The sequence below is a fragment of the Brassica rapa genome, chromosome A09 (genome assembly GCF_000309985.2).
Source record: "Brassica rapa cultivar Chiifu-401-42 chromosome A09, CAAS_Brap_v3.01, whole genome shotgun sequence".
NCBI lineage: Eukaryota > Viridiplantae > Streptophyta > Magnoliopsida > Brassicales > Brassicaceae > Brassica > Brassica rapa.
This window is the reverse complement of record NC_024803.2, coordinates 29,608,007-29,622,596: the sequence shown is the minus strand read 5'-3', so window position 1 is coordinate 29,622,596 and position 14,590 is coordinate 29,608,007. Positions and strand designations below refer to the sequence as shown.

The 14,590-nt window shown below is 34.6% G+C and overlaps 2 protein-coding genes and 1 long non-coding RNA gene across 3 annotated transcripts; 1 reads left to right on the top strand and 2 right to left on the bottom strand.

The window, feature by feature from the left end:
• The first annotated feature begins 1,067 nt into the window (after positions 1-1,067).
• Positions 1,068-4,475, top strand: LOC103839082 (actin-histidine N-methyltransferase). The gene is made up of 5 exons (XM_009115575.3): positions 1,068-2,068; positions 2,996-3,162; positions 3,254-3,562; positions 3,637-3,882; positions 3,988-4,475. Exons 1-5 carry the CDS (start codon positions 1,756-1,758, stop codon positions 4,357-4,359), a joined length of 1,407 nt encoding a protein of 468 aa, XP_009113823.1. The 5' UTR covers positions 1,068-1,755; the 3' UTR covers positions 4,360-4,475.
• LOC103839083 lies at positions 4,466-6,272 on the bottom strand. The gene has a single exon (XM_033280404.1). The coding sequence runs from the start codon at positions 4,788-4,790 to the stop codon at positions 4,551-4,553; it is 240 nt and encodes a 79-aa protein (XP_033136295.1). The 5' UTR covers positions 4,791-6,272; the 3' UTR covers positions 4,466-4,550.
• A 5,360-nt stretch (positions 6,273-11,632) lies between these two features.
• Positions 11,633-13,921, bottom strand: LOC117128302. The gene is made up of 3 exons (XR_004451571.1): positions 12,629-13,921; positions 12,455-12,532; positions 11,633-12,374 (listed from the first exon to the last, which is right to left on the bottom strand). It is a non-coding gene; the product is annotated as an uncharacterized LOC117128302 (long non-coding RNA).
• Positions 13,922-14,590: the final 669 nt, after the last annotated feature.

The window sequence follows — 14,590 nt, the reverse complement described above, 5'->3', positions numbered from 1 at the left end:
CCCTAACTATGTTCGTCTTCCTCGTTTTCTTCATCCATTGTTTATTATTCCATCATTGTTTTTTTTCTTCCTAATTTTTTTTTGTAATGTGCCTTGTTTTTGCTTTGTAGTATTTCCTAGTTATTTTTTTCTTCCTAAAGTTTATTCCATCATTGTTTCAATCTTTTCTTTTGGGAAATTTTATGCTTACCACTTTTATGGTACCACTTTTCATCTTTACCACTACTAAAAAAACATTTTCAAAAATACCCAAGACTCTTATACCATTGTTCTCTATATATACAATAAATCATTATTTAAATAAATAAGAAATAGAAAAAATAAAAAAAAATCAAAAATTATGTTTGAAACTATTTTTTAAAATTTTAAAATAATATTTTCGAATTATACTTTTTCAAATTCAAACTTTTTTATAATTTGTTTTTTCAATATTTCTTTTTGAAAATCAAAAATTATGTTTGAAACTATTTTTTTAAATTTTTTAATATTTTTTAGAGAAAAAGACTAGGATAACATCAAACCAAGCTTTTGTTCTCAAACTAGCACTCAAGGCTCAAAGTCACAAAAATAGGTTTCATTAAAGAAGTAAATATACACTTATACCTCTTGGGTTAATTAATCCAAACTTTAAGGTTTAGAGTTAAGGAGGGTGAGGTTTTGGAATTAGGGTTTAAAATTTTATAAAATAAAAAATAAATACTAAAAATTTTAAAATAAAAATTTAAAAAACAGTTTCAAAAAGTATTTTTGAATTATAAAAAGAAAATTTGAAAAAAAAATAAAAAAAAATTTCAAAAAAAGAATTTCAAAAAGAAATTTATAAAAAATTTCGAATCTGAAAACATATAAACTGAAACTATAAAAAAAATTCATTTTTTTATTTTTATTTTTATTTATTTCTGTTTGTTTATTTAATTTTAAACCAAGGGTATTAAAGATATGTTACCCTTTAATGAATGTCATTTTTGTGACTTTCTCCTTCTAGTGCTATTTTTGAGACAAAAACTCAAAAAAGTGCTATTATTGACAATTGCCCTATTTTTAAAGTATTTTTTTATATATTTATTAGATCTTAAATTTCACATTCCAAAAACCATATCTCACCCTCAACTTTAAACCCTAAGTCTAGATTAGTTAATTCTAGGAGTATAAGTGTCTTTTACTCTTGAAGAGTAAAACTGCGGATAAAAGTGATTAGTGTAAATATGAAAAGTAGTACTATGAATGTGATATTTGTGGCGATCGGTTTTAGCGGTTTAAGTCATATCTAGGTTTTAACTTAAACCATACTCGGTTACATAGATGATTCATAGCTAAACTGGTCGGACCGGTTGGTAAGCTTTTGAAAACCCTTCATGAAAATGATTAGTTTTGAATTTCTGGACATCAAACTTTTTAAAACATTAGGGGAAATTTCGGTAAGGTGTAATTTTAATTTCTAAAACTACATAAAATAGAAATGCTTAACAATTATCAAATCTGTTTTATTAAATAATATATGGATAAAGAAGTTTTTCATCTAACAAGGTCTGACAAAATTAAAACAGCAAGCAAATCGTGCCAACATTAACAGTATCCAGTAGGTAGGCGCAATTAAAAGCACTAGACTAAATATCAGATGTTTTAGATTCTCAATGAAGCCAAAGATTTTGGCTTCTTTGGTAAGCCAAGTTGTTCTTTTATCATAATCTTCGCTGTTTCTCCACGTACATTGATTAAAGTGTTAACACTTTCTTCATAACACTGGAACTAGCCATGGCCACATTAAAAGCAGCTATAACGTTTCTAAAAGCTAACATTCGTGGCTTAATATGCGCGTCTCAGCGTCCACCCCGTTTGTCTCATCATCCGCCGGATCTCGTCCGTTGGATCGAGAGAGAAGGCGGCTTCGTTCACCACGCCGTGAAGCTGTCTCAGGATACTCCATTTGGCTTCGGTCTCATCTCCACCGAACAAATCCCTCAAGGCACAGACCTAATCACTCTCCCTCCTCACGTTCCCTTACGCTTCGAATCAGATGATGCTCCACCGTCTCCTCTCCTTGCCGCTTTATCCCGTCGAGTTCCCGGTAAGAGTTAAATATCTCTCGCTCTTGTTCAATGTTCTTTAGCTTAAACTAGAGCTTGATCCGCGCACCCGCGCGGATATTCATTTTTGGTTTGCAAAAAAAAATATTTATCTTATATAAATGGTAATATATGTTTTTAAATTTTTTATATATATATATACTAAATAATTATTTAATATATTTCTAAACACAATCATTTTAGAATTTATAATGAATAATTTTATTTTATTTTTTTGATCCGTCAACTGTTACAACCATATTTTTAAAATATAACTCGTGTGTTCGTGCAAATGTATTTTTTATGGATCAAAATTTTAATGTAAAATAAAATGGTTATCTATTTTTATATTTGATTTATACGATTAAATAATTTAATATCTTATTTAAAATTTTGTGGTTTATATTATGTATTTTTATAACACTTTTATGTTTTTTAGACGTCATTAATATACCAAAATAAAAATAATCACCCCCGTAATAATAAAATCTTGTTATATTTTTGACATTGATTAAGTATAATTTATTGTTTACCTAGATTATAGGAAACATTTTTTAAATAAATAAACATAATTTGTTATACTTTATTTTAGGAAAATGCATTAGTTAAACTATAAAAGACAAGAATACTAAAAGATAGGTAAATTTATTATTTTAGTGGCATTCAAATGTAAATAACTTTGAAAACTAAGGGGTAATTTATATTGGTACTTCTCTTTTAATAATAGAGATAGTTTTGATTAATAGGTGAGTTTAGAGAGTAATCAAATTTGATTATTCAGTCATCTTGAATATGAAGCTTAGTGATAAGATCGAGTTAAACTAGTTTAAGGACTTGGGCTTGATTTCTTCTAACGCTTCTCAGGCCCAATTATGTGAAGTTTAACTGTGATACTGTCCTTAGCTCATAGAATCATGTTGATTTGGCAGAGGAGTTGTGGGCAATGAAACTGGGACTGAGACTATTGCAAGAAAGAGCCAATGCTGATTCTTTCTGGTGGCCTTACATTAGCAATCTTCCTGTGACTTACACCGTTCCCATATTCTTTCACCCAGAAGACATCGAGAACTTGCCGCTTAAACCTTTTCAATACCAGGTTAGGTTAGATAAGACCTTATCGGGATGACTGAGTCAGTCTCATTCTCTGCCCTTTCAGTTTGTTGATGGTTGTTGTTCTTTGGGAGCAGTTTGATGAAAGATGCCGTTTTCTTCTTCATTTCGAGGAAGAGGTTAGAGAGACTCTCGAAGGTGTTCAGGCTAGTGATCACCCTTTTAGAGGTCAAGATGTGAATGCATCGGACCTTCGTTGGGCCTTGTCGGCTGTTTCGACTAGAGCGTTTCGTTTACATGGTAATAGAAAGGTGGTTCAAGGTGGGTCTTCTGATCATGTTCCCATGATGCTTCCTTTAATAGATATGTGCAACCACAGCTTCTCGCCCAATGTCAAGATCATTCAGGACCAGGACGATGGTTCTGACTCAAACACTCTTGTTAAGGTTCTGTGTCTTAGGTTCTCTGTTTCTTTTAAGTGTTCTTATTTTATTTATCTCACTCTTTCTTTGTGAATCAGGTTGTTGCAGAGACTCAAGTTAAAGAAAACGATCAGTTGCTACTCAATTATGGTTGCCTGTTGGACTATGGATTTGTGGTTGAATCAAACCCATACGACACCATTGAGCTTAACTACGATGAAGGGCTCTTGGACGCTGCAAGCTTGGCGGTTGGTTTTGCTTCCGGAAAATTCTCTTCACCAGCTCCATGGCAACATCAGTTGCTTTCCCAATTGAATCTAGCTGGCAAAATGCCAAACCTCAAGGTACCTTCATCTCTCTAACTTGATAGCTGAAACAGTCTTTATTCCCATAGAATAAGAATCAAAGGAGAGAAACTGAACCATTTCTCTAATTCTTTTCATCTTTAGGTAACCTTAGGAGGTCAAGAGACAGTAGATGGACGACTATTGGCAGCCATAAGAATACTGCTTTCCGGTGAACTGGTGGAAGTAGAGAAGCATGACTTAGAAGCGCTCAAATCTTTATCCTCCGTTGCCCCTCTTGGAATTGCCAACGAGATTGCCACTTTCCAAACTGTAATGGTTTTTTGTGTGCTTGCAAACGTTGTATTGAGTCAACTGGAAGATCACGAGGCTATACTGAAACAGGGTGTTTCAGACACAGCAGAACTGATTATCAAGTACCGAATCCAGAAAAAATCAGTGTTCTCTGGTGTCATCGAAGACCTCAGAAGAAGGGTTAAGTTACTATCAGCTCAGGAGACACCTAATGCTTCGTGATAATGATAAGTTATCTAGTCTTTTTGCTTGTTTCAAAACCTCTGTTTAAGCTTATCTGAGCCCTTCTCTATGAATTAGTTGTGGTTTATCCCAGAGAAGGAAAAGATTTGTTGACATAGGAGACTCATGACATTAACTAAAGATATTTACATTGAAAGACAAAAGAGAGCCTAAAATACACAGATAGTAACCTATCTCCATTGCTCTTTCTTTGTTATCAATTTTCCAACGGTGATAGGTCTGCGGTCTCTCTGCCCTAACCCGAGAGGAGAACGGGAACGCTGTGGACCTGTGATATAGCGAAGCACCCTCAGCATCTGCGGCTGATGAATCTTCTCAAACTCTTTCTTGATCTTCACTACTTGGCTATGTACAGGAAGGACACAATCATGCCAGCCATCTCCATGATTGGCCTTCTTCTTGTTCTCCATAACAAATCGGTTTTATCTCTCTCTCTTTGTGTGTTAATTTTTTTTTTTGTGCAACATGTGTTATATAATATGTGATGATAGATTGATAGTTGTAGGGAAGTTAGGTTGGTGTTGGGTGAATTTTATTGTGCAAAGACATGACACTTGTGGTTTAGTGATGATTACTGGTACGTATTTCCAATTTCCATTTTCTTCCTTTAAACCGAAGACCAAGACTCTTCATGAGTTTGATGTTTTTTTGTGGGGTTCCAATGTTTTGAAGCTAAGCCAATTGATCTGATTTGAAAAGTTGAAAGAGACTTGAAACTACTTGTTAAGAATTGCTTTTGGAAAATGACGTGTTGTGATTTTAACACTTTTAAACTCAGTTTTGAATAAATAATGATTGATTTAAAGGTATTTTAGTCTTCTTGAAAAGTTCTATTGTTTTCACTTTTCAGTTATATTACATGTTAACTTGTTAGGAAATAATGCATTTGGACAAGAATTTGGGACAAAATGGATCATTAAGTAGAGATGTGCTAGAAAGTAACGAGGATCGGTCGATCCTTATTTGGGATTTGATCGATCATGTTTGACAACGATCGGTCGATCGCCCGATAGATTGGTCGATCGGCGTTACAATGGAGTAACTTTTCAAGTTTGCAAAAAAAAAAAACGTGTTTTGAAGACTAGAAAACTTAGGAAAACGGTTTTACTCTGTATCCTATCATCTTTATTGTTCTTGACGGTCAGAGTGTGAAAAAGATGTGATCAGATTTTAACCACTAATAAAGACTGTAAATGCACATAAGTGCACAATAATACTTAAATATCAAATTACACTATAAATATCTCTATAATATTATTTAAAAAGTTAGTTTTCTATGTGTAGCTTTCATATTGATTCTTAAAATGATTAATTACAATGATAACTTTAATGAATTAAATTAATTATTATAATGACATTATTAACATTTTTATTTAACCTTTTCTTTGTTAATATTTGTTTCCAAATCACCTTATTCTGAAAAGACAATATATTTCATATAAACATATAGCTTTTATAAACTTAATAAAAACGAATTTAAATTTATACAAATCAAAAAGGAATTTAATATAAAAGGCAATATATTAATTAAATATAAATATATATCAATTTTTATATTTAAAGTATGTGATTTAATAAAAATAATAACTTTAATATAAAAATATATCAAACTTTTACATTTAAAAGCTATTATAACAGCTAAAAGTATTCTATATAATTTATGTTAATAACAACTATTTTTATTTCCTTTTTTCTTGATAAAATTTGAATAAAATTTTTAACTAAATTTTAGTTTTTTCACTAACTAAATTTATAGCTTAAATTTTAGCTTAAATTTCCCTTTTACAATAGCACATAAAAAATACAATTAAATATTTACAAAATGTAAATTATATTATTTTTCATTTTATTTTTCCAAAAATGATAAACAAAAAGAAATATCTATAAATTTATAAATATAGACATATAGTTTATTGAAATATATTTATAAAATCACATATATCTCTATATATATACATATGTATATATATATATATTTATCAACCAAAGTAAAAACTAAACAAAGTATAATTAACAATATTATTCTTATTTTAGTCTAATTATAACAAAAAAATTATGATATAACCCAATACCAAAATATAAATAGCAAAACCAATCAAAATATGAACAATTAAATCAACCAATTATTATGAATTATCTATTATATATAAATTTATATATGTTTAATAATTTTCAAAATATTACAAATTATGTTTATTAATGCATATCTGATTTAATATTTATTATTTTTAAATTTTCAAAACAACATATATCAAATTATACAAAATTTTATAAAATATATTTACAAATATAAGAAGATAAACTGAACTACCTACTAATAAACCAATTTTAACCTGATGGAAACAAAAAAAATCATCATCAATTTAAAATAATAGATGCAAATCAACATACCGTAATGAATAGTTAAATTAATACAAAACATTATATGTCAAATCACATATCTGATTAAGATGAGAACATAAAGATACTTAATACAATTTTTATCTTACAAACAAATTACAAAATTACTTAAAACCTATAAACATACAAAACCAAATATTTTTCACTACTATAATTTATTTATTTTTAAAATTTTATTCTCGTGCATGAATACGGAAGAATCACCTAGTACCAAAGTAAAGTAGAGGCATAACAAAAAAAAGAAGAGGTTTTGTAATGATCAGATTGCAGGAAATAAAAGAATACAATGAAATGAAGTAAACTTATAGATATCACATAGCCTTTCTTTTTTTTTTGAACACCAGATATGACATAGCCTAAAAACTCTTTTTGGATTGCTTATGGTTCGGTTTGATATTGGTAGTATTTAGAAAAAAGAAGTTGTTACACTATATTTGTTTTCCGGTTTGGTTTAACCACTGTCATAGTTTATTCAGAAAAGTTGAACCACAAATTTTGATTTTTCTTTGTTTCTAATTTGGAAGTCTGATATGGTTTTGGTTCGGTTTAGTTAAATCGGTTTGGTGTTTCTTTTTGCTTTTCCCGATTCTTGCTTTTTACCCTCGTGAACTAATAAATGAGCAACGTAGAAATCCGCAGTGCATTTTAAGGTGTACAAAATTAATTCTGCTATAGACGTGACTATAACTAAGAAATGGTGTCTCATAAAACATGTTTCACGAAGAAGGTCCATGAGCATCGGCTTTGCCGCTCTCACTGTGACCGGCTCGATGACTCAATTGTATCATGTGTATGTTGGCTTTACAATGGATTTTATACTGTTTGTTCTTCCTTTCTCCACCGAATACGAGGGATCGACTGATTTGGGAAGTTTTTGAAGAGAAAATATTGTGAATGTATATCTAGAAGATGAAGATATGAGATACCACATGACAAAGCATAATAAGAACGAAGAAGATATATCTACATACATAGGCGCACTGAGATCTTCAATTGCAATTGACGTGATTCTATTCACTGAGATCAAGAAATTTAAAGATCTTATTGAACCCAATTTTTGTAAGATAATCTCGAGGAAATCACAGAGTCATGAACTACTAGAAAGACCATGGTACGGAAGTGTCGGTACCAATACGTTGAACTTTCAGAATCACATTTAAACAATTGGTTTCAAGAGATGGTTTGTACCAAGAAATGTCAGCCATAAATGCTGCATACAAATCACATCAAAGAAAAATCAAATATGAAGTTGGAGAATAACATATCAGGGACGGCTCATTACCATGTAGGGCCCTTGGGCAAAAAAACTTATTTGCCCTTTAATAATTAGTTTTAATATTATTTTATAAAATATTTAAAATGATATCAAAAATCTAAAAAGATAATTTAAATAGACTAACTAATTTTACTTTATTCAATTTTATGATTTAGATATTTATACTATAATGTTTTATAAGACTTTTAAACCTAAATCAAATCGATTAGCGTATAAGACGACCCTTACAATAGAGAGCCATCTAGCTCGTTTCCGCTGTATATTTCTCAGTATATGACACATATTTTTGTGTTTCAGAAATTATGTATAATAGCTTAGGCAATTATTCATAACTGTTTAAATTGTTGTATCTTCTTCTATTGATGAAAAGAAAATAAGAAAACGAAACGTTACGTGGGGACATTAATCAAAAAAGTCAGACTCTTCTTGACACGTTTACCGATGCAGAATCACTGGGCTCTTCCTGCATGTGCTTCTGCCGTGCAACCATCGTCTTCAACCTCCGGAGATTCTCTTCTCCCTCCACCGTTACCTCCTGACCCCAGACCCTTTCTCCCCTCTTTCCCCTCACCTCTTCCCACCCCTAGCCTCTTGTCCTCCTCCTTCTCGTTCTGAAATCCGCAGATCTCATCTTATTTCCCCTTTAGCTGACACTGTTATGACTCAAGCTTTAGACTGTTTACAGCTGTACCCATTTCTACAACTACAACTCAGTTTGGTTCCTTAGCTGAACTTAAATCTTTACTTACTGTTCCTTCTACAGGAAACCCTAATCCACTAAACCCTTTTCTAACTTCTAGCTCTTCCCCTCTTCAGGAACATCGTGTCCCATCTCCTATAGAAACCAGTTCCAACAGTTTAAAAACCATTCATCTAAATCACAACTCTCCTTTGATTTCAAACCAAGCCTCTAAAAATCATGCTCTCACCACTAACCCTTCTCCTACCCTTCCCTTACTGCCACAAACTAATCCTCCCCCATCCATCACCCTCCTCCTCCCTCAGCAGCCACTCCCACTCTCGCAGAAAAACTTCGTGTGAGAGAGGTGATAAATCACTTCATAGGCTAGCCCCAGCTATGGTGTCTGATACTGGTCGTTCCCGTACACTCATTCCTGACTTTGTCTTCCTCAAGGGCGCTGAGTTACACAAAGACTTCATTATCTGTTATTTAATGGCAGACCTCCGCTATTTAAACAAATCCAAAGCGTTCTCAGTCACATGTGGGGTAAAGGTATGAGGCTTGAGATCCATAACAACCCCCTGCAGCGTTCGATCCTAGTTAGAATTCCTAGTGACTTTCTAAGACATAAAATTTTGGATAAAAATATTTGGTACGTGGGAGATTCGATGTTTCATACCGCTTAATGGTCTTCTGTGCACTCTTCCGCAACTCCTCCTCTCAGCTCCATCAAGATCTAGGCTCATCTCACAGGTGTATCCCTTGACCTACGATACCAATAAGGACTAAGTTTGGTTTCTGGGCTAATTGGAGATCCTAAGGAAACGGATGACTTTACTCTTAATCTAGTCAGTCTTACCTTGTCCCATGTTAAGGTCGAAGTGGACCTAACCAAACCGTTGTTGAGTTTGAGAGACAAAGCGGTGAGGTCGTTGAGGTTCAAGTGGAATATCCATGGCTGCCTCCCATTTGCTCACATTGTCATGAGCTTGGCCATGTGATCCGAAATTGCTTGCTATACGCACCACCAAAAGACCCTCCTCATGTGGTGACTGATCCTGGAGAAACAACAAAAAAAAGGTCCAGTCAATGCAAACAAAACTCAAGTAAATACTGTAAAAAGCAAACAGTATGTGGTCAAGAAGTCGGTTCCACCTATTACTACTCCTCCTGTCACTACTCCCCCACCATGTTCCCATTCCGTCTCATTACCTTTTAGTCCTTCTGCTTCTAAATCTCATCAGTTTGCCTTAACTCCATCTCAAAAAAAACTATCCCTATCTCCACTGAAATTCCTTCTGACAAACCACAAAAGCCTTCACTTAAAAGAACCTGTTCATCCCCTACGTTTTTATCCCCTGTTCGTCCAAAAATTCACTATCAATCTTCCAAACCTCCCCATATCTCGCCTTTCCCTGAGATTGGTACTTTGAACTACCTAGCTAACTCTCCTTTCATTGACCCTCCACAAAAAAAAAACTTTTTTTGCCTCTACTAATTGTTGATGACCCTCTCCAGTCTTCTAGAGATCCCCCCCCCACCCCCACCCCCCCCCCCCCCCCCCCTCTTTTCTTCCTGATGAGTAACTCTTTTTTTTTTGGAACCTTCGTGATCTTAATGACGTGTACAAACTTTGGATATTTTTGGATTGGCTCTATAGCCATATACCTATTTTGGTGCCCTTTTGGAAACACATATTAAATAATTATCTCTACCTCGTTTGATGTCTACCCTATGCAAGGATTGGCACTACATCTCTAATCATCTATCTGATGAAGACGGGATCGTGCTTATATGGGAAGGCCCTGCTAAAGTTAAAGTGATCTCTCAGTCAAGGCAAATGATTACTTGTGAACTCGAGTTACCTAATTGTACTCCTATCACCTACTCAGCCTCATCTATGCATCTAATCTTAGTGATGAAAGAACTGGCCTTTGGGTTGAGCTCTTGAATCTTCACTCTGCCCATGCTCTAGACTCAAGACCTTGGATGATAGGTGGTGACTTTAATCAGATCTTTCACTGTCATGAGCATTCCTCCTTCTGTCATAGTAGACACGCTTCACAAATGTTCCAATTACGTGATAGCCTGCTTCAGTTGGGTGTATTTGATCTTCGGTTCTATGGACCTATTCACACATGGACAAATAAAGGCGATGACACCCCAACTGCTAAGAATCTTGATAGATGCTTGATCAACAGTGACTGCCTCACCAGTTTTCCTAATGCTACTGCTACCTTTCTTCCCTCGGTCCCTTCAGATCATGCACCTTGCCTTATTGACCTTGCTTTCTGATATATGGTGTTTTATACATCTTTTATATATGCTTTTCAATTGGTTTTCAAGTCTTTATCGAGTCTTCCTAGTCCTTTCCGAGTCATTACAGGTCTGGAGTTGCATTGGATGGCCGATGGACCAGCTGGAGGAAAAGAGTACAATTTGGAGTTTTTCACGCAGAACAGTCTGACGACTGCTCCGACCAAGCGGAACAACCAAGCGGAGCAACCCGAGTGACTGTTCCCGTGGCAGAGATTTTTAAGGAAACTACAATCATTACGGGATTTGCCATAATTATCCCTATTTTCTCTCCCAGCCGCATGTGGCTTTGATATATCATATTTTCTGCTTCTTTTTATCATTCTACGCTATTCTAGACAAAAGAAACCATTGGAGACTTTAGAATTTGAGGATTTGCTTATTGTAAAGGGAGAAGGCTCCATCTCTCTCGTCATAGAGAAGATTATCCTGAACCCTATTCTTATTCTATTGAATTGCATGATGTTTTATTCAGTCTTTTTCTCTGTGATTTCTTTGTCCATGTCTGAGTAGTCGCTTGTTAGGTTTAGGGTGTTAAGGATCATGGATCAATGAGCTAGACACAAATAGGATTGCTATTCTTTGATATCTCTGTATATTGTTATGCTTATTGCTTATGTTAAACTGGCCATTTAACATCTTATCACAAGTTTAATCTATTCATCAAAAGTGTTTTAGGTTACTGGAAATAGCATAGATAGGCGATTTGTCCTTAGCCAACGAAAGCTGATGTTAAGGCGAATCGTGAACCAATTGAATCTGAACTTAATGCTTGTCATCATTCTCTGATCCAAAAGACAGTTTAGGCATTAGGATTGCTTGATAAATTGGTAGACACCACGACAGTGGGTTTATCTATTCTTGTTGTTCAAGTTCTAGATTGGCTCGTATTGTTTTCCTGTATAGTTGTGTAGCTCATGATCCTAAGTATCCCAATGAATCACCCTGAACCTAGCTCTTTTAATCATCTGAAAACTTTTTAACTAGTCTTTTATTTTCTGTTATAATACCTCAATCTTAAAACCCCCATATTGTTTTAGCTTAATATTGATCATATAGAAATAAAGTGTAACAATTGGTCTCTGTGGATTCGATCCTAAAGTGCTACATCGACATACCATTCGATTGTGGTAGTGTGCACATTAGGTTATTTGGTGTGCGTATACACGTAATATCACTTTCCAACTTCCCAGAGCCGGTACCCAACCCTTCTGTTTCCTAAACTACCTAACCAAACATCCGAGCTTCCTAGAGGTTGTTACAAATGCTTGGTTGCTCGTCGGAAATGTGTCTGCCAACCTTGCGTCTCTGTGTTGGAAGCTGAAAAATATAAAAAGACTCTCAAGTCTCTTAATAAAGAAAATTACTCAAATATTCAACAGAGAGTTAATGAATCTTACTGTTTATTACAACTTGTGCAGGTACACGCTCTAACTGATCCAACTCCTCAAACGTTTGCTGAAGAACATGAACTGAACCTGAAATGGCAATTCTTGAGGCAAATAGAGGAATGCTTCTTCCAGAAAAAGTATAGGATAATGTGGCTTAGGGAAGGCGATTTGAATACAACCTACTTCCATCGTGTCTGTCAAGTGAGAGCTAACTTCATTGCCATCCACTCGTTCCTTCTACTATTTGGTGCTATCATTACTGATCCGTTAGAGATGTGTGCTCACGCCATTGCCCATTTCAAGGCCGTACTTGGCCTTGATCACCTACCGTTGGTTTGTTGTACCCCGTCTGATTGGTTCAGGAGTCTAACACCGTTCAGATGTAGCCATCAACAAAGGAACATTATTTTCTTGATGCCTACAAATGTAGAAATCACTAAACTTATGTTCTCCCTCAACCCAAACAAAGCGCCAGGACCTGACGGGCTTAATTCTAGTTTATGATATCTTGTATAGTTACATGATTTTAGCAATTAATTCTTGTACATTTTGATCATATAGATTAAGAATTAGGAATCTTTAGAGTCCATATTGCATTCATTGTCCTTATTAGGTGTTGGAGTGTGCCATGGAGTGATTTGAGATGTTTGGGAGCATTGTGATCTAAAAGGGGGTGAAAGATGAGCATGGATGGAGACCTTATAGAAATCTTCTGTTGCTAAGAATTTTTGGAAACACAGCAAATTGAGTTAGCTTTCTAGTGGAAGTGGTTTCAAGTCATGTGGAGATGTAATGAAGGAGTTATGATAAATTTACTAGAGGCATATCCATCCTTGTCGAGCATCGCAGACTGACCTTCCAGAGCAACACCATAAGGTATCTCCCAACCCAGAGCGACCTCCAGAGCGACCCACCTACGTCACTCGCCTTTTCATCACTTTGGAGGCACAAAAATAGGCCTGGAGCGACTTTCCAGAGCGACCACCTGAGGTCGCTCCCAAGCCAGAGCGACTTCCCGGAGCGACACCACGAAGTCTCTGCGCGTCATTTACTCAGTCGAAACTTATGATTTTCCAGGAACCTTTTGGTCATTTATCTTGATGTTTTACACTTTCTAAACCTAAGTTTAAGTACCTTTTGTAAGCCAAGGAGGCAGATTATCTTTATCTTGGAGAAAACCACCAAAAACCTCTTGAAAAGTTCATCTCTTTGATTGATTTGATCATATGTTATCCTGTTGATTTCTAATTTATTATCTGTATTTCTCTACATGATTAATCTGAAATCCAATATGGGTTTAAGAGGAATCATGGAGATTAGTGAGTAATCACCTTTTGAATTCATGGGTTAGGGAGATTAAGGGTGATTAGGTTAGAGCTAGGATGTTTTAGTATAGATCATTCTTAATCCTTGCTAGTAGAGTATTCATAATGCATCTTCTGAGTTGGCCTCTCAAAAGTTGATCTTTAGGCATTTCCCACCCAAAAGGTGTTTGATGAAATGCCTGAGACAACTCTTCTAAGCTTTTAGCATACTTTGCCAAAGACATTTGTTGTTAGAGGTGCTAAGATAGCCATTAGACTTGTTAGTAATGATTGCTTTCATATTATTCAACCAAAGACATTTGATATTTGAAATGTGTTAGTAAATGAACATTCATCTAGACATAGAGCTTGTTTAGAATTGTGTCTAAGCTTAAGGTTGATAGTTTGATTGATTGTTTGCCATCCTTAGTTCGAAAATTGATCACCCAAGGTCTAATACCTATGCCCATGAGTTCTCTTTTCCCTTAGTAAAGAAAGTTACTTCATTTATCGCTTTTATTGTTCTGCAACTGCATTAGCATTAATCACTAGTTTAGAAATCTTCTAAATCATCGGTTGCACTTAGATTAAGTAAGTCTTGCATTCTCAGTGCTTTGAAATCCCTTAGAATTGGTTCGACATTCACTTATATTACAACATTTGTTTTAGGAGCCTTGAAAACTCCTAACATCAGTTTTCTCAAAGCTACTTGGTCACTGTTGGGGAACGAATGTATCTCCTCGATCCAAGAGTTCTTCGATTCAGGTTTCCTGCCAAAAACCACAAACTCAACGATCTTGTTGTTGGTTCCTAAATTCACTGGTGCATCTCGTATATCAGA

Bases quoted from the DNA above. Each gene is read 5' to 3' on its own strand.
- LOC103839082 (XM_009115575.3), top strand. From the start codon at position 1,756: ATGGCCACATTAAAAGCAGCTATAACGTTTCTAAAAGCTAACATTCGT. The intron at 2,069-2,995 runs GTAAGAGTTAAA...TTGATTTGGCAG, and splicing joins TTTATCCCGTCGAGTTCCCG to AGGAGTTGTGGGCAATGAAA. The intron at 3,163-3,253 runs GTTAGGTTAGAT...CTTTGGGAGCAG, and splicing joins TTAAACCTTTTCAATACCAG to TTTGATGAAAGATGCCGTTT.
- LOC103839083 (XM_033280404.1), bottom strand. From the start codon at position 4,790: ATGGAGAACAAGAAGAAGGCCAATCATGGAGATGGCTGGCATGATTGT.